The following is a 19,668-nucleotide window of genomic DNA, read 5'->3' on the forward strand; positions in this document are numbered from 1 at the left end:
TTTTTAATCACGAGATTTACATATGAAGGAGAACACTATGGTGTTTGAGGCTCACTGTATGTCATTTCCATGTACAGAACTGTTATTATTTAAATATGCCAGGGTAAAGACAGTTTTTCATTCTATGGCACCTTTAAGACTTTTATCTAATAATATTACAATTTTTAAGTAGGCTTTTCCCCACTTGTTTCCCTGTGCAAATACATAAAAGTCCTTAAAAGTAAAAAAAGGTTTAGCATTATAATTAAAAAAGTTAAAACCATGCCAGTCACTTTGGTCGGTCACATTCTGTGTACCATATTCAAGTGTACCATAGGCTTTTTTACAGAACCCCCACCCTGCAAGCTACACCTCTGCTTAATATGTTGTGTTTCCCAAGTAAATTTTACTATTTTCGTGAAGCATTTTATATTGTTTTTATAGTAATCAATAGTGACCAAATCCTTCATCATATGTGTCTCCTTTGTTTCTCCTACAGGCTGATGTCATTGTAAACACTATGTCGGAGGACTTGGACCTCAGAAAAGGTGCCGTCTCCAAAGCACTCCTACAGACTGCTGGTCATCAGCTCCAGTCAGAAATCACCAGAGCTGCTCGCTCAAACAATGTGAATTATGGTGAAATGCTCATCACAGATGGTTATAAACTAAAATGTCAAAAAGTCTTCCATGTAGTTTGCCCATTTTGGAAAGGCTCAGAACATAAGGTGAGAATAACAATTTTGTTACCTGCTGTTTGTTTTAAAGATTAAATGATATTGCGCATGTGTGTGATTATGTAGGTTTCACATATTTATTTAGATCGGTCCTGGAGGACCCTCAGTACTGCACATTTTGTATGTCTCCCTCACACACACACGCTTCCATTTATCAGCTCACTTGTAGAGACTGCAAGACCCAAATTGGGTGTGTCTGGTAAGGGAGACATACAAAATGTGCAGTGCTGGGGGTCCTCTAGGGCAGGTTTGAAAAAACCTGATTTAGATGGTAGTCTTTAAAGCAAGGATCTCCAACCCTGTTACTGAAAAACTACCATCCTGCAGATTTCAGCTCCAACACCAGTCAAACACACCTGAACCAGCTAATCAAGGTGTTCAGGGTTATTTGATAATTACAGGCAGGTGTGTTGAAGAAAGGTTGGAAGTGAAGTTTGCAGGATGGTAGCTCTCCGGGAGCAGGGATGGAGATCTGTGCTTTAAAGATTAAAATATATATATTTATTTACATTTTGAAAGGTACTCAGTCAGATCATTAGAAATTCCCTGAAAAATGCCGAAAAGTGGAGAATGGCTTCAGTCGTCTTCCCAGCTATCGGGACTGGGAATCTTGGCTTTCCTAAAGATCTGGTGGCCAGAATCATGCTGACAGAAGTTCAGGAATTTACCTCGTCAAACCTTCAAGAGGTAACTGTGATTGTGCACCCTTCTGACAAGGAGAGCGTAGAGGTGAGTTTCAAAACTAGATTCAAGAATCATAAAATCACAAGTCAAGTTTCCCATCTCATACAGTATGACCAAGATATAACTATTTTATTTATATCTAATGACTAAGATGTACTTTTATTGTTTTAAACTACAAACTATTTTAATAATGTAACAGCTGTACATGTTTTCTTGTATATATTTGTGTTTTATCTATTAGTGCTTCACCAGCATCTTTAGACATGGGATTCAGGGTCCCGTCACAAAAGAAGCACATCGACATGTCAAGATTCAAAAAAACTTTTCTGGCAAGTCGGCTCAGACCTCTGGTAAGACTTTATTACCTGATGTCCATCACACTTATTTGTTGAGTATATTTTGTAAAAATATTAATTCTAATAATAAATATATCCAAATGTTATATCCACATATATATTTATGATAGTGACAAGAATTTGTGACCTGTGCTGGCAAAGCTCAAAATTAGCTTGTGCACATACTGACTCATTTTGTCAGCACAGGTCACATCCCCCCTCCCCCCACCTCCATACATCTTCATGTTTTTCTTTAGAGGTCATTGGCAAAGTCTCCTCTCCCTCTCTTGGGGTGCACATTATGCAGATGGGTCAAGTGACTCTGGAGGTTTCTTCAGGAGACATAACTAAAGAAAAAACTGATGCCATTGTCAACTCCTCAAATCAGAAATTTTCTCTGAAATCAGGTTAATCCAACTTCACACACTGTTTTACCTGTTTCAGTGAATCATTTATGATTTATTTCAAATTCAAAGAGAATTATAAAATGACAGTTAATTTTACTTTGTAATCCAGGAGTATCCAAGGCCATTTTAGATGCTGCTGGAGTACAAGTGGAACAAGAATGTTCACAGATTGGTTTGTATTCTTTCAAATGTGCAGTTTTCTTCTTGTTGATGTATATTACCTTTTTGAAGAGATCTAATGAACTTTAGGTGCGACTGGTAAATATACCCCCTCTCCCCAAATAGTGGGATCATCAAATATACAGCAAACAGAGATTGTGACTTCAGCTGGGCAGCTTCCATGTGGAAACATCATCCATGTTATTGGACGCAATAGTCCATCTGACATTAAGGATGTTGTTTTGTCTGTTCTGGACTTATGTGAGGCACGCCAGATTACTTCTGTTGCTTTTCCAGCTCTTGGCACTGGTGAGAAACTTTTTTTACGTAATTACGATCTTATTTTTTTACGTAATTTCAGTGAGTTTTATTTGTTTACTCATTGCGTGTATATATATATATATTTTTTTTTTTATTTTTTTTATTTTTTTATTTTTTTTACTGACATTGTGTGAATTATTCACTATTACTTTCATTTTTTTTTAACCCTTTAGGTCAGGGAGGTGCAAAACCAGCTGATGTTGCAGATGCAATGGTTGATGCAGTTGTTGACTTTGTGAAGAAAAAGAAACCAGTGCATGTACAGCTTGTAAAGTTTCTTATATTCCAGACGAGCATGGTGGCAGACTTTCATCAAAGCATGATCAGAAGATCTGGTGAGAAAGTAGAGGAGGATAAAGGTCTGCTTACCAAAATTAGAGGTCAGTAATAAATTATAAAAATGCTAATCCAGTCTATTACTCTTTGTAAAAATACAGTAATGAATTTCTCCCTTTTTTTTTTTTTTTTTTTTTTTCATCAAGACTTTTTTTTGAGGGAGAGTTCACAAGAATCTTCCACAAATGAAGAGTTTGTGATGGTGGGTGAAGAAATTGAGCCAGCTGTGTTTCAACTGTGTGGGGAGACACCAGAGGACCTGAGTGAAGCCAAGGACATGATCAACAGCATGATATTACAGGAGCATATGACCGTCCCAATCCGTGATCCAGCCATTGCTCATTTCACCAGGGAGGATGGAGAAATGCTGAACGCCATGCAGAGGGAGCTCACAGTCAGTGTCCGTCCTGAGAAGAAAGGCCCAGACTCTGTAATCACACTGGAGGGTCTGACAAGAGATGTTCACACTGCTGAGAGTCGTATTCGGGACATGATCAGAAAGGTCGAAAGGAATGAAACCCGAAGAAACGAGGCATTTTTGATTTGCAGTATGGTACAGTGGCAATATCAGGAAAAAGGACGGAGCATCAAAAACTTTGAAATGTTGACCAATTATGACCTGGAACAGGCCTATAAGAAGAGACAGCCTTCATTGAAAATCAAGATTAACAATGATGAATATGAGGCTGATTTAGTTCGCAAAGAGGCCATAAGAAGAGGAATAAGTATTGAACTGAAAAGAGTAGATCTGCAAGGTGAGATTATTTTATAATTTTAATAACATGGATCATGTACAAGGATTAGTTATTGATGTTTTTGTTCTTTTTGTCAATAGCTGCAGCTGCAGTTAAAAGCGCTTTGCCTTCACACTGGGAGGACATGAAAGGACAGTCAGTTGTTCTTGTAAAACTCACACCAGGCTCAAAGGAACATGCAGAAGTGGAGAAAGAGTTCAGGAGAACCAATCTAACCAATAATATCATTGAAGTAAGTTAGTTTTGAAAGATTCTGGTGTTGCATTTTAGTACTCTGGTGTAAATGCCTAAACTACTTTTTCTTTTTTTCCTTTTTAGATTGAAAGGGTCCAAAACCGTGCACTTTGGAAAACCTACATGATCAAAAAGGAGGAACTGGAAGATAAAAACAAGCACAAAAACAATGAAAAGCTTCTCTTCCATGGAACTGGCCCTGATAAGACAGATCGGATCAACCATCACGGCTTTAATCGCAGCTTCGCTGGCATGCATGGTATCCGTAAAATTCAGTATAAACTCTTAAAAATAAAGGTGCTTAAAAGGTTCTTCACAGCTATGCCATTGAAGAACCATTCAGTCAAAGGTTCTTTAAAGAACCATCTCTTTCTTACCTTTTTATAATCTAAAGAAACTTCTTTCGTCACAACAAACCTTTTTTGAACCAGAAAGGTTCTTCTGATGTTAAAGGTTCTTTATGGAACCATGAAGCACCTTTTAATTTTAAGAGTGTAAACTTTATTTGCACTTTGTATCCATTTCTTTTAAATAAACAGACTTTTGCTCTTGTTCTGTTTTTAGGAGCCATGCATGGGAATGGTTCATATTTTGCTGTGGACCCAAGTTACTCAGCCCAAGGCTACTCTAAACCTGATGCCAAAGGACACAAACGCATGTACCTTGTCAGGGTACTTGTTGGTGATTTCACTCAAGGAAAACAAGGTCTTCCTGTTCCCCCTGCGAAGAGCTCCAGTAGTGCTGATCTCTTTAACAGTGTGACTGACAACATGACAAACCCAACAATGTTTGTGATCTTCAACGATGTACAAGCTTACCCAGAATACCTAATCACCTTCCAGTAATGATTATGAGATCAGTTCCTGTCAGCTAGGGTTTTTTTCTTCAATTTTACATTGATTTGGTGAAACTGAACATTATATATGGAGAATCATAGTCAGACACAGAGATGTAATACGGTAAAATATCATTTATTTTAATGAATTGTGGCATATGTCTGAATTAATTTGAGAAAGAGAGAGGGAGAGACAGAGAGAGAGACTGTGCATGTATGAATTAACAGGTCTATGCAGTGTCTCTCTCTACTAACAGAGAAACTGTGAGTTTAATACTTAAAAAACAGTGATAGCTCTTTGAATGCTGAGAAATATAATCTAATGATCTAGCATTGAAGCTAATGTATCAATTAAAAATGCCCAGACATGCCCATTAATGAGAGAAAACTGAGAAAACAAGCATATATTCCTGAGAAAGTCTTTTAGACTGTCCGTTTTTGGCTTTAATTGGTTTCCTGACATTCACTGTAGCCATTTAATCTCACAATTCCCTTTTAGTATTTAACTACCCTTATCAGCAATTGTTTGTTTTTATATATAGTGACGTATTTTCTAACCAGGAAAAGTTTGTTCATCATATATATTGTGCATATACCAATACATAAAAATAAATATAACAAAGGATTATACAAAGTTATTATTGTTTTATTATTTACAACATCCTTTAAACATTGCAGAACAATTCTGATTTTCTATGGCTGTTTTTATATTTCTGTGTAATGCACTTTAAATTTACAGTAAAATAAACAACTACTTTTAAATAAGGTTTAACCATTAAGCATCCTTCCAGACAGATTTGGATTTTTTCCCCCTTTAATCTGAGCGGTACAAGACTTGGCTAATTTTCCAAAGTTTGCCACCTGAACACACACACACACAATAAATGGACTTGATTCAACAAAGTTAAATGGTTGAAAAATATTAAAAAAGTGGGCAACCATAGGAAATGAATGGGACAATACAATTCAGAGCGTTATTTTACTTGTCCAATAAAAACCAAGAAATCCAACACAATGCAGATCATACATACGCATAAATCAAAGGGTGAGCCTATACAACATTCTCAATGTGGCAAACACCCATATACAAATTATTTTTAATTTTGTTGAATAAAAACAGTACTCGCACGTACAAAACCAAAGAATTAAAGGGGTCATATAATATGATTTCACCTTTTTAACTTTTGTTAGTGTGTAATGTAACTGTATGAGCATAAACAACATCTGCAAAGTTCAATGCAAAGGGAGAAATTGTCTCTAACGGAATTAGCATAGCAAGGGACTACAACAAAATAATTTCAGGTTAGTGACATCATAAACTGAGATAAACCCTGGAACATGCAAAGAGAGGGGGCGAGGCCATGCTGTGCTGCTTTAGACTTAGTTCACACTGCAGGCTAAAGTGGCCCAAATCCGACTTTTTTACCCAAATGTGACCCATATCTGATTTTCTTATGACAGTCTGAACAGCACAAATCTGATTTTTTCAAATCAGGCCCAGGATATGTGGCCTAAATCGGATACATATCCGATGTTTTGCAATGCGACTTCAGGCTGAATGGCCATGTCCCATTTCATGCGATTTTTACGTTATTGAAATGCAACAGACGTCATAATTCTGCGCTGGAGGAGGCGGAAAGATTAAACTTCACTTCCAGTGTTGGGCTAGTTACTCAAAGAATGTAATTTATTACTCATTAATAGTTACTCCTTTCAAAAGTAATATTCTTATTACATTCTGGCAACCGTAATTAGTTACACTACTAGTTACATAACTTTTTCTTCATGCCTCACAGAAGTTGTAGCTGTGTATCTTCCACATCTTACACTACAGTGTTCAAATCATATTTTTTCCTGACAAAATCAATATAATGCAATATTTCTATCTACTGAATGTAAGCTTTTCCATATTCCGAGCTTGCTTGCTGAACTGGGGACATCACATGCATGTGCGAGTCGTGAGAATTATGAAAATACATCTAGGAAATATTTGATTGTTAGATTTTAAATCAGCGGGGTTGAGGCATCAAAAGTAACTAAGTAACTAAACTGTTTTATGGATAGTAACTGTAGTATTATTACTGAAATCTTATTAGTTATTAGTTACACTACTAGTTACTGCAAAAAGTAATATTATTACAGTAACTAAATTACTAGTAACTAGTTACTGCCCAGCACTGATCACTTCGTTATTTAGGCTCAATTAAAAAAATTAATTTAATCCATTTCCAAATAAGGCTGTAACATAACAAAATGTGGAAAAAGTGAAGCACTGTGAATATGTTCTGGATGCACTGTAGAGACGTGCATAAATGACAAAAAATAAAATTAAAAAATTAAAAAACAGCTTTGATAAGATTAACGTAATCCTGAGAAAGTATTAATTCAATCCTCAGAAAAGAGCTGGTTTCCTGACACTCACTATAGCTATTTAATATTATGGTTCCCTTCTAATCTTTACCTATAATCAGCAGTTGTTAGTTTTCATGTATTGAAGTGTTTCCTTACCAGGAAAAGGGTTTGTGTTGAGCATTTGGGGATTATGTTTATGGGGATTAAATGGCCACATTGATTGAAATTAGACGTACAATTATATAGCAATAAATATAACAAAGGGCTTCAGTAAATTATGATTGGTGAATAAAAAATCTATTTCCTTTAAAACAGAGATTCCCAAAAATAGTGGGCCCATTTAGACCTTGATTTTTCCCCCCCTGTTTATCTTTTTGTTAATATTTTTTTGTCTTATTCTTGCATTAAAAGGTAGAAAATATGAGTAACATTTGATTTAAAAATGTCGACTTTAATATAAATAGTTCATATAGTGCAGTTGGATATATATGCAACTATAATATAAATTTATGTTTGGCCCATGGCCCTCAAACAAGTTTGATTTGTAGCCCTTCATAGTAAAAAGTTTGAGCACATCTGCTTTTAACATTTAAGAAACAAATAATTGAAAACCATGCTGAAGACACCTACTGGTCAAGACATCGTAAATGCAACGATAAACAACCCAATAATGGCTTCAATGAAACAACAACATGATGTATTTTCCTTTGCTTTATGTAACACAATGTACTGTAACTGTGATACCACGTATAAATGTTTTCCTTTAATAGGTCTACAGAGGTGTTTATAATTATTTTGGATGGTTTAGGCAATTTCCTCGTTATATACCCGTCTTGAATCCGTGACGTTACATAACAAATTCCCGATTTGGAGGTAGTCCTACGATGAACATAAAACATAAAACTATAAGAGTGCGGAATATAATTCTTTTGTTTTAGGCCTTCAGCTGTTTTTGGGTCAACGTTTATATAAATGGCACTGCTATCGTGCCTGAGTTTAAAAAACAGACCACGCTCTCAGTTTCAGGGTAAATTTATGCAGAAACGAAAGTGAAAGTTAGGGCGGGATCAGCTATAAACTCTCGACTCGAAGTCATTCCCTCGTTGATCAGAACGATCGCGATGGACGAATATTATCCCATCATTGTAGAGGGCGACTGGGGGCCTGAACAAGCTAAAAGTGTGAAAAATAAACTTCAGATTTATTTCCAGAGTAAGAAGAAATCTCAAGGAGGAGACTGCGTCGTGCAATATAATGACGGAAGCAACTCCGCTACGATTCTGTTCAAATCGTCTGACAGTAAGTGCTGAACACAAAAGCAAATGTTGACAAAAAAGTTTTTGTTATCAAGCTTTCCAGACACCTAATGTAATATCGGGCTCAAATACAAAGTGCGACAAACTCTCGCAAAGTTAGCACTTATATAATCTGTGAATTTTAACGTTCAAATCATAACCAGCTAACAAGGCCTGCAGACCAGTGCCAAAGTTAGACTAATGTTAACATACGTGACAAAACCTGGCTTTGTTTTATTAAGGCTACATTAAGAAACAGATTAGATAAAAAAAAAAAATAATATGAAAACAATAACAACAGTGATAACACTATTTTAATGTGTCCTTGTTACATTGTTACTATAACAGTAGCATACCTGTTGTTTTACATGTTACAGCAATCACTGTAACAAGGACACATTCATATAAAGTCTGACAAAAAATTATATATTTTTTGATACAGATATTTAAAAATACATTTACCTAGTACAATATAATAAAAATATACACATGAACAAAAAATATGTAAGATGTGTTTAGCCTATTCATTTAATACTGCTCATACAGTTGCCCTCAATTTATTTAGATGTCAAAGACTTGTTAAATATTTGTAATATGTAATATATTTAAATGTAATTTTGTAACATTTGGATGCATATTGATATATAGGAGAAATAAACTACTGTGGGGAAAAATGCAGTTTCAAGGAGCTTCTTTGTGTGTCTGTTTCCATATGTCAGCACTTCTCTTGTGGCATCTCTCTGTTGTATCTCTGTCGTAAAATCACAGAACAGTTATTATCAATATTTGTTTACCAAGCAATAGCCTTTCAGTTTAACTTAATTTTAATTTGTGCACCATGAAAACGACGTCAATGACTAAGCAGAGGCCACACTTTTATGGAAAGCAGATGGGGCCAAAAGTCTTTAAACAGAACGCGTGAAATTTGACCGTGTCAGCGTCCGTGTTAATGCAGCAATTTTGAATGTTTTTTTTAGTACAGTAGACAGACACATTCTGGCTGTGTTAATGCATCAATTATCATTGTGTTTCTTTGGTACATGTAAAGACACACAGTTTTGCCTCATTACGAAAACGAATTTGAACATGTCTCTCAACTCACACACATTCTGGCCATGTTCAAACTTGTAATACTTTTCAAAGCAAATATACCTATAGATTTACCCACATAATAATGCTTACTTTAATTCGCTGCGGCATTCCTTATACTGATATATTCAGTGTTAGAGTAAATGAACTTATATTACAGTGTAAGTTAATACTTTTCTAAGAGGAAACCTTTTCAAAACTAATATAGACCATTGTCACATCATTGTTACTCATCACATTATAATCACATTTGCTAATATCACGTAAAATGATATACTGTGCAGTATAGCTTACTGTGATGATTTCAAGTGTTGTGATGTATCTGACTATGTCTGATTGTTTGTGTTTAAGTCCGAGATAGCGTGCTCTCAAAGGAAGAACACTTTATTACCATTGACAATCAGAAAATCAAGTTGAAAGTGTACAAACCCAGTGATGCAGAGGAACAAGCAGACAACACTGGACAACAAGTGAGTAGACGTATTACAAAATGCAGAATTAGGACCACAATGCTTTTACAATCAAACCTCAGATGAGTGGGTTTGTAAATCATACCCTTTAGATTGGATGAAGTCACTATAAATGATCAGAAAGTTATATCATAAAAATATTAATACAGCTTTACGGTTGCGATATATTTGAATTTTAGAGTTTCTCTAAGAAGATGGTTGTCATTTCTCTATATTGTTGAAAAGGCTGGAGTAGAGAGACCAGTTAACTAAACAAACTTTACGTTTGTGTGATTTCAGACGGAGCAAGCATGTGGATATCAGGAACCAAGTAAGTAAATCATCTGAACTTTGGTCTCTGGATGCTTAGGTGTATGTAATCTTTATTGGTTAAGTTTTTTTTTCTTTCTTTTTATGTTATTGCGGAAGTAACATTCATTTTTGATGGTAAAGTTATAAGTTATGTAGTCAATAATTGATACAAATTATTTTGTTTATTAACTGTATCTGACACTGCTAGCTGACTTATAGAAAAACATATTTAGCATTGAGATTTAATAAATATGTCTCTTTTATTTTGCCTAAAGATCAAAGTGCCTCTCAGACTGATGTGGATGTGAAGAAGCCTGAAGTGTCAGGCGCTGTGGTCCTGGAGAACCTTTCAGATGATGTTAAACAAAATGTTTTGACTCTTTTGGTGGAGAACATCAGCAGTCTTTCTGAAAATGAATTTATCATGGAATTAATATCAGAATTAAGAAAAGCAGTTGTGACCTTTAAAAATCCCAGTGGTAAGTTATCCTATAAAACATACATTTATATTTTTTAATCATAATTTAAACAGATTTTACTTAGTCTTTATTTTTTTTATTTAAATTAATTTAGTTTAATCTTGATAACATAACACTTGGGGTTTATGTGATGGTCTTTTTTGGACTCTGGAAAGTATTGTATTTGAGTTTATATCGCTGAAATTATTATTATTTGTTTTTTAACATAATACCTTTAATATTTTGCTTGTATGCATACTTGTATGTTGTTATTATGGCTTGATTAAATGTGTGTGGTACTTTCAGTAAAATTTAATTTTGAAAAAAAATGTAATTTAACAGCTGCAGAAAAGTTCCTTGAGGACACCAAGGCACATGAAAAGTTCAAGCAGTATAATCTGAGGGCCCGTGCACTGGAGAGAAGCACATGTGTGCGAGTGGAGGATCTTCCAGCTGAGGCCAACAACAACAAGATGCTGCTGGAACTGTATTTTGAGAAATGGGGTGGTCCAGTAGAGGAAGTTATCACAATTCCATCAGAGCAAGCAGCCTTGATTAATTTTAAGGAGGAAGAAGGTAAATACATTTGCTGTTGCTGATAGCCTTTGCTATTACTAGACTAAGTAAAACTTGTCAACATCAATGCATTGATTAATTTGCCTACGTCTTTCATTCTTTTCAGCCAAAGACAAAGTTTTGAAACAAAAGAACAACATCTGTGATGTTCCAGTCAAGATATATCCCTACTTTAAATCACTGGATACAATCTTATATGGTGGCAACAGGCCACATTTGAAGCTGCCTGAACCCATTACAGTCCGTGTACATCCTGCCATCAGGGAGTTCATCCTCAAGAAAGAGCAGATTTCCTCCATAAAAGACCAGATGAACTCACACTTCTGCCACATAAACATGGACAAACCTGAAGTTTTGCTCAGTCCTGATCCAGCATTACTGAAACAGAAAGGAGTTACCAGAAGACACATTGATGGCTGGAGTAAGAATGCCATTGATGCTTTTATGAAAATCATCTCAAACTACACAACATCTGAGTGGCCCGTGTTACCCGCCTTGTGGTCTAAAGTGGAGAGTAATGTTAAGGAATTAGTGAAAGATCAGGTTTTCATAGATTTGGATGCCTCTAAAGGGGTGCTGACACTGGCAGGAATGACCCATGAGATAATTGGACTGAAGTCCATACTGGAGAAAATTTTAGAGAAAGCAAAAAATCAAATAGAAAGAGAGAAGAAAAGTGTGACAGAGTACATGGAAATTTCTCCTGCCATGTACTCTCTGCTTGAACAAGATGGCCTGAAAAGTGCTAAGGCTGTTTCTCCAGACCTGCACATTGACTACAACAAAAAAATGAACAGATTAGATTTATCAGGTCTTCATACAGAAATTCTCACTTTCAAGAATTGGGTCCTTGAGAAGAATATAAATATGAAACAGAAGCACTTACAGATTAACCATTCAATCCTGGAGTTTCTGAGATCAGTGGATTGTGATGAAATGTCCAGAGATCTCTTTATATCTCATGGAATAACTGCTGTCTACACAATCGAAAATGGAGATATTGTTGTGATTGGGAGCACAGAAAGAGCACTTGCTGAGGCAGAGAAGAGAGTGAATACAGTTCTCACAAACAAAGACATCATCGTAGAAGATCAAGGTGTCCTTCAAATGCCAGAGTGGCAGGATCTAAAGAAACAATTGCAAGAATTGTTCAATACTTCCAAAAAAACATCTGTGATTACACATTTATCTAACGAGAGAGACAAGGTAACGGTGACTGGATTCAGAGAACCAGTGATGGAGGTCAGTGCAAGCTTAGGATGTTTCATTGAGAAACACACAATAATTAAAGAAACTGTTTGTGTCAAATCACATGCCACGGTTGAATTCATAAAAGTCCAAAAATCACAAGACTGGCAGAATTTTATTAAGTCTGATGAGGTGAAAGTCTGTTTTGATTCAAAGAGACCCTGGATCAAACTGTCTGGAGAGCGTGCATTTGTCCAGCCAGCTCTGACCTTCTTTAAAAGTTTGGCAGATGGTCTCTACAGGGACACACTTATAATTAAAAAGGCAGGAGCAAAGAAGTACTTTTTGGAGCAGGGCAAAATTATGCTTTCAACGCTGTTGAAGCAAAAAGGATTTGTGGTGGTTCTTCAGGAAGATGATATGCTGGAAGAGGAAGAAGAGGAATTTACTGAAGGAAGTTTTGAAGATATTGGCCAAGTCTCTTGTGAGGTTCGAATACCAGGTGGAGTAACTGTTACTGTCAGGAAGGCAGATATTTGCAAGATCAATGTTGATGCTGTGGTCAATGCTGCTAATGAAGATCTGAAGCACATTGGTGGATTAGCTTTAGCACTTCTCCAAGCTGCTGGACCAAGTCTGCAGCGAACTTGTGACCAACACATAAACGCAAATAGGCCTCTGAAGCCTGGAGAAGCTATCATCACTGATGCTGGTCGTCTTCCCTGTAAATATGTGGTGCACGCTGTTGGACCTCGCTTCAGTGATTCAGACAGACGTACCACTGAGCAACGCCTGAGACGTGCTGTGAGGGAAAGTCTGATCCAGGCGTCAAGCAAAAACTGCTCCTCCATTGCAATTCCAGTTATTAGCTCAGGGGTATTTGGTTGTCCTCTTGATCTTTGCACTGAATCGATCGCTAAGGAGGTGTGTGAGTACATCGAATTTCATAACCACAGAGGCTCCAATAGCACATTAACTGAAATTCACTTGGTTGACAATAAGGGTGACACTGTGAAAGCCATGACTCAAGCTGTCAGAAAGGAATTTGCTGCTTATAACCCCAAAATGACTTTCCCTCATCAAGCCAAACCCCATGGGCATAGTGACTATGGACAAGGCTATCGTGGAAATGGTCGTGGAAACTATGGTCAAATAAACCAAGAGTTTGAAGCTGTCAAAGACCGTGGTAAAAGAAACTTTGAACACGAAGCGCACTGGAGAAGAGAAACTTCAGACTATGGTGACAGATCAGATAAATCTGAAGGCTTGAGTGTTCTTGAGACCAAAAATACACAAGAGGGACTAAAAATCATTCTGAGCAAAGGGAACATTCAGGATGCAAGTGTAAGTGAATCTAAGATTACTTGTTATTGTAGAAACATGAATATAGAGTTATTTATTTTGACTGAATGCCAGTAAAAAGTATCCTAAAAAACCTTTGTACAAGAAATATCTATTTTAGAAGCAACTCTTCTTAAGATATTACACTTGAAAAATTCCTCTCCCTTTACAAGTGTACATTTGTTTATTCTGCAGGCCGATGTAATTGTAAACACCATGTCGGAGGACTTGGACCTCAGTAAAGGTGCCGTCTCCAAAGCACTCCTACAGACTGCTGGTCTTCAGCTCCAGTCAGAAATCATCAGAGCTGCTCGCTCAAACAATGTGAATTATGGTGAAATGCTCATAACAAATGGTTATAAACTGAAATGTTCCAAGGTCTTCCATGTCGTTTGCCCATTTTGGCACGGTGGACAAAACTCAGAAGATAAGGTGAGGCATACATTTAATCAACCTTTATCAAATGTATCCTTATTTTTCGATCAATAATTTTTATGTTGAATTTAAGTTGGATAATACAAATGTATCCCATATTTAACCTATGTATTTAGATGGCACTTTCTTAAAAAAATAATAGATAATAGATATATTTATCTACAATTTAAAAGGTACTCATTCAGATCATTAGAGATTGCCTGAGAACAGCAGAAACACAAGGATTGGCTTCAATCTCCTTCCCAGCTATCGGGACTGGGAATCTTGGCTTTCCTAAAGATTTGGTGGCTAGAATCATGCTGGCAGAAGTCCAGAAATTTAATTTCACAAACCTTCAAGAGGTAACTGTGATTGTGCACCCTTCTGACAGGGAGAGTGTAGAGGTGAGTGAAATAAATTTAAATTGAATTTAGATATTCTAACCTAGTTGCTCATGTTAATGTTATCTTGCATATTTCTGTGTTTTATCTATTAGTGCTTTACTAGCATCTTTAGACATGGGATTAAGGGTCCCGTCACAAAAGGAGCACACCGACATCTCATGCCTAAAATGAATATTTTTGTCAAATCAGCTCAGACCTCTGGTAACACTTTCTTATCTGAAGTCCATCACACTCATTTTTTGTTTATCTGTTGTCACAGAAAACATACTGAACATTATTATAAATATATTATTTTCTTATAATTAGGGGTCATTGGCAAAGTCTCCTCTCCCTCTCTTGGGGTGCACACTATGCAGCTGGGGCAAGCGACTCTGGAGGTTTCTTCAGGAGACATAACTAAAGAAAAAACTGATGCCATTGTCAACTCCTCAAATCAGAAATTTTCTCTGAAAGCAGGTCAATACAACTTTACATACATGGTTACTTATTTTGGTTTAATTTATAACTAATTTCACATTCAAAGAGAATCACAATTTTTATTTGTAATCTAGGAGTGTCCAAGGCCATTTTAGATGCTGCTGGAGTGCAAGTTGAACAAGAATGTTTACAGACCGGTTTGTATACTTTCAAATTAGCCATTTCTTCTAATTTATATTGAAACAGAGATCTGTTAAACTTAAAATGCCATTGGTAAACATGTTTTTCCAATAGTGGGATCATCAAATATACAGCAAACAGAGATTGTGACTTCAGCTGGGCAGCTTCCATGTGGAAACATCATCCATGTTATTGGACGCAATAGTCCATCTGACATTAAGGATGTTGTTTTGTCTGTTCTGAAGTTATGTGAGTCACGCCAGATTACTTCTGTTGCCTTCCCAGCTCTTGGCACTGGTAAGACGCTTTGTGCATTCTTACTTTTCTACACCTAGTGGTTGCAGTATAATGATTATGTATTTATTTATTTATTTTTTACTTTTTTTGGGTAAATATGTCTCTAACCCTTTAGGTCAGGGAGGTGTAAAACCAGCTGATGTTGCAGATGCAATGATTGACGCAGTTGTTGACTTTGTAAAGAAAAAGAAACCAGTGCATGTACGGCTTGTGAAGTTTCTTATATTCCAGACGAGCATGGTGGCAGAATTTCACCAAAGCATGATCAGAAGATCTGGTGAGAAAGTAGAGGAAGATAAAGGTCTGCTTACCAAAATTAGAGGTCAGTAATAAATTATAAAAATGCTAATCCAGTCCATTATTCTTTGTAAAAATACAGTAATGAATTCCTCTTTTTTTCCATCAAGACTTTTTTTGGGGGGAGAGTTCAGAATCTCCCACAAATGAAGAGTTTGTGATGGTTCCTGAAGAAATTGAGCCAGCTGTATTTCAACTGTGTGGGGAGACACCAGAGGACCTGAGTGAAGCCAAGAACATGATCAACAGCATGATATTACAGGAGCATATGACCGTCCCAATCCATGATCCAGCCATTGCTCATTTCACTAAGGAGGATGGAGAAATGCTGAACACCATGCAGAGGGAGCTCACAGTCAGTGTTCGGGTTGAGAAGAAAGGCCAAGACCCTGTCATCACACTGGAGGGTCTGACAAGAGACGTTCACACTGCAGAGAGTCGTATTCGGGACATGATCAGAAAGGTGGAAAGGAATGAAAACCGAAGGCGTGAGGCTTTTATCATTAGCAGTGTGGTTAAGTGGCAATATCAGGAAGATGGACGGGGCATCAAAGATTTTGATATATTGACCAATTATGACCTGGAACAGGCCTTTCAGAAGAGACAGACTTCAGTGAAAATCAAGATTAATAATGTTGAATATCAGGCCTTTGTACTTCGCAAAGTGGCCACAAAAGGGCATCTGAGGATTGAGCTGAACAGAGTAGACCTGGAAGGTGAGATGATTTTAGTAATAAAAAGCAGAAAAGTTAGTCATTAGCTGGATAAAGATGTCTGTTAGAAGGCTATTAAATATTAGTTTGGGATCATGTTTTTGTTCACAGTTGCAGCTCAAAGATCTTTGCCTTCACACTGGGAGGACATGAAAGGACAGTCAGTTGTTCTTGTAACACTCACAGCAGGCTCAAAGGAATATGCAGAAGTGGAGAAGGAGTTCACAAGCACCGGACTATCCAGTAGCAGTATCATTGCAGTAAGACAATACTGAGAGGGAGGACTAATGTGTATTTAATAAAGTTCTGTTGTCTAAATTTAGTACAATGGTGTAATGCTGTTTTGTTAATTTTTTATTTTCTTTAGATTGAAAGAGTCCAAAACAGTGCACTTTGGAGAAACTACATGATCAAAAAGGAGGAACTGGAAGACAAAAACAAACACACAAAAAATGAAAAGCGTCTTTTCCACGGCACTGGCCCTGATAAGACAGATCATATCAACAATCACGGCTTCAATCGCAGCTTCGCTGGCATGCATGGTATCATATCAGTCAAATTCAGTATAAACTTTATTTGTGCTTGTATCCATTTGTCTTTTAAATCAATAATGTATTACTCTTACTCTGATTTTAGGAGCCGTGTATGGGAATGGTACATATTTTGCTGTGGACCCAAGTTACTCAGCCCAAGGCTACTCTCAACCTGATATCAACGGACACAAACGCATGTACCTCGCCAGGGTGCTTGTTGGTGACTTCACTCAAGGAAAAAGAGGCCTTCCTGTTCCCCCTGCGAAGAGCTCCAATAGTGCTGATCTCTATAACAGTGTGACTGATAATATTAACAACCCAACCATGTTTGTGATCTTCAACGATGTACAAGCTTACCCAGAATACCTAATCACCTTCCAGTAATGATTATGAGATCTCAATTTCTGTCAGCTAGTGTTTTTGTTGTTATTTTGATGAAGTTGAAAACAATATAAAATATTTACTTGGAAGAATTACAGAAATGGTTAGAATAATCTTTGCTGTGTAAATAAAAAATAAATAAATATGAGAGAACCATAAACCTACTTCCTACTTTAGTGGTTTAATTGTATGGTCCACTTCTAACCTTATAGGGTTAATCAGAAACGGTTTGTTTTTATCCTGCTAATTTAACATATTGAGTAAAAGCCTGCTAAAAAATGGGTTCAAGCTAAGCATTTCTGCTTTACAGGGGATGAACGACAACTGTAAGACCACATCTGATTAAATTAAATTAGGTAACATTAAATTTAACAATTAGCTGAGTATTTAATAAATAAACTGTTTTTGTTCTTAAAAGAAGTGTTTTTGTTCTGGAGATGAAGTAAACAGTGTTGCAGACAACTCTTACAAATCCATTATTTATTAGCGAGCAAATCATGCATTTAATATGCATAAAAATTCAATGATGCATACAAGGCATAATAATAAAAACCATTCAAGGCTTTAATGAAAACATTTGGGGCTTCAGACCCCTTAGCCCACCCGTAATGCTGTCCCTGATTGAAGGGGATATGCTTTAATAATCAAACCTTCTTCTCTTTGTATATGGATTTTACATACATAGCCACACAAAGACAAATTGCATGAAACAGACTTGTCCTGAAAAAAGTATGGGTGTGGTTTCTGTCTTCATCCCAACATTTAGTTGAAAGACAGTGCACTTTGTCAGCCTCAGGGCATGATGACAGATACTTAAAGTGTACGATGAGAGACGTGCAGGTAGGCTTAGTTTAAGGTAAGCCAGTCAGATAAATTTAACTGATCAAATTCAAAGTAGTAACCAGCCCTATTACATTGGTAGGCCAGACACTTCACTGGTAATAGAAAATCACATCAGAAACATTCAGCCTTCACATTTCTTTACCCATGTGAAAAGTTCAGACGTTGGAAGGCATTAAGTTGGAGAGCTTAGTTCTTTTTTTTTTTTGATGGTGTGCTTTATTGTTAGTAATTTAAACATCTGAGTTTACTGGTTTCAGCTTTCTTCCTCCTTTTATTGGAGTCTGTCTCCCCTGAGGAAATAAATAACGCAGACATCATGCTTCTTCAGTGTCATAAAAGTTCAGTTACTTTGTGGAGAGACATCTGTTACACTTTCAAGAAGGATGTGACGTCCGTTCTTATGGCAACACATTTATTTTCTGTTAAAACAATATGAAAAACACAGGTTAAACGGGGAACGCTTTCCGTTGCGTGTACACCGACACTAATCACGTACTGAATGCTATTTCTGTTCTCTTAGTCAGCTATCTTAACAGAGTATCATAAACAATAACATGTCTTATAGTGCATATGTTTATGCAGATACATGGCACTGGACACATTACTCTTTAAACCACACTCAGTTCTCAAGAAATATCTGCTGTAAACTCATAAACTTCATTACCTAATAGATCTGAATGTGTTCTTTGCCCACTCGCACACAGCGTAAAGAAAAAGTATGACAAATAACATTTAAACATCACAAACCCACTTTAACATGAATACAAGCGAGTAATGCAAACTCTATAAACAAACTATGAGGATGACTAATTATTTTATATCCATATTACTCCAGCATTGATAACTTTATGAAGCTGTATTCATACTCTTTTTAATCATTTTTAATCCTCTATGAAATATGATAATGAACTGACTTTATTTCATGAACTAGATCTTAACCGAACACCAGTAACTATGTTTTCCATAACAACATGACAACATGATTAATAAAAGCATTTTACCACTGAATCTGACTGGAATTCTTATTGACTGTATTTCACGAATGTTCTTTCAAATGTAATGGCTGACAGAGTGACGTCAAATGAAGTTTTATCGTGTTAACATATTCTCATAGACACGTGTGTTTTCTTAACTCAGGCTGTATGTTCGTACACATCTATTTAATTCAACATTTTGCATTCTTATCTCCACTATATGTATTTTTATACATTTACTTCTCACTTTGTTCGTGCTGAAAGTTACTAGTCTTTCTTGGATTTGATAACACTCTCGTCTGCCATTTTATGCACGACACTCTTACTCACGGTTACAGTCAACATTTCTTAATGTCTCAGGCCAGATATTCGAC

General features: G+C 36.4%; 1 protein-coding gene across 1 annotated transcript in view; it reads left to right on the top strand.

Annotated features, from left to right (window-relative positions):
• LOC306865855 (uncharacterized protein) overlaps positions 1–17,942 on the top strand; it is a 29,911-nt gene extending 11,969 nt beyond the window's left edge. Inside the window, exons 9-37 of the mRNA XM_079410681.1 lie at positions 479–706; positions 1,235–1,444; positions 1,641–1,749; positions 1,992–2,141; positions 2,251–2,313; positions 2,427–2,609; positions 2,795–3,001; positions 3,104–3,712; positions 3,793–3,944; positions 4,031–4,205; positions 4,511–4,787; positions 7,904–7,935; positions 8,175–8,432; positions 9,869–9,987; positions 10,267–10,297; positions 10,554–10,757; positions 11,079–11,312; positions 11,419–13,844; positions 14,037–14,273; positions 14,450–14,659; positions 14,752–14,860; positions 14,966–15,115; positions 15,211–15,273; positions 15,371–15,553; positions 15,669–15,875; positions 15,961–16,566; positions 16,675–16,823; positions 16,931–17,105; positions 17,200–17,942. Coding sequence (XP_079266807.1) covers positions 479–706; positions 1,235–1,444; positions 1,641–1,749; positions 1,992–2,141; positions 2,251–2,313; positions 2,427–2,609; positions 2,795–3,001; positions 3,104–3,712; positions 3,793–3,944; positions 4,031–4,205; positions 4,511–4,787; positions 7,904–7,935; positions 8,175–8,432; positions 9,869–9,987; positions 10,267–10,297; positions 10,554–10,757; positions 11,079–11,312; positions 11,419–13,844; positions 14,037–14,273; positions 14,450–14,659; positions 14,752–14,860; positions 14,966–15,115; positions 15,211–15,273; positions 15,371–15,553; positions 15,669–15,875; positions 15,961–16,566; positions 16,675–16,823; positions 16,931–17,105; positions 17,200–17,480 — 8,037 coding nt within the window. The 3' untranslated portion in view covers positions 17,481–17,942. The remainder of the gene's footprint in view (positions 1–478; positions 707–1,234; positions 1,445–1,640; positions 1,750–1,991; positions 2,142–2,250; positions 2,314–2,426; positions 2,610–2,794; positions 3,002–3,103; positions 3,713–3,792; positions 3,945–4,030; positions 4,206–4,510; positions 4,788–7,903; positions 7,936–8,174; positions 8,433–9,868; positions 9,988–10,266; positions 10,298–10,553; positions 10,758–11,078; positions 11,313–11,418; positions 13,845–14,036; positions 14,274–14,449; positions 14,660–14,751; positions 14,861–14,965; positions 15,116–15,210; positions 15,274–15,370; positions 15,554–15,668; positions 15,876–15,960; positions 16,567–16,674; positions 16,824–16,930; positions 17,106–17,199) is intronic.
• Positions 17,943–19,668: the final 1,726 nt, after the last annotated feature.

Source organism: Barbus barbus (assembly GCF_936440315.1).
Source record: "Barbus barbus genome assembly, chromosome: 47".
NCBI lineage: Eukaryota > Metazoa > Chordata > Actinopteri > Cypriniformes > Cyprinidae > Barbus > Barbus barbus.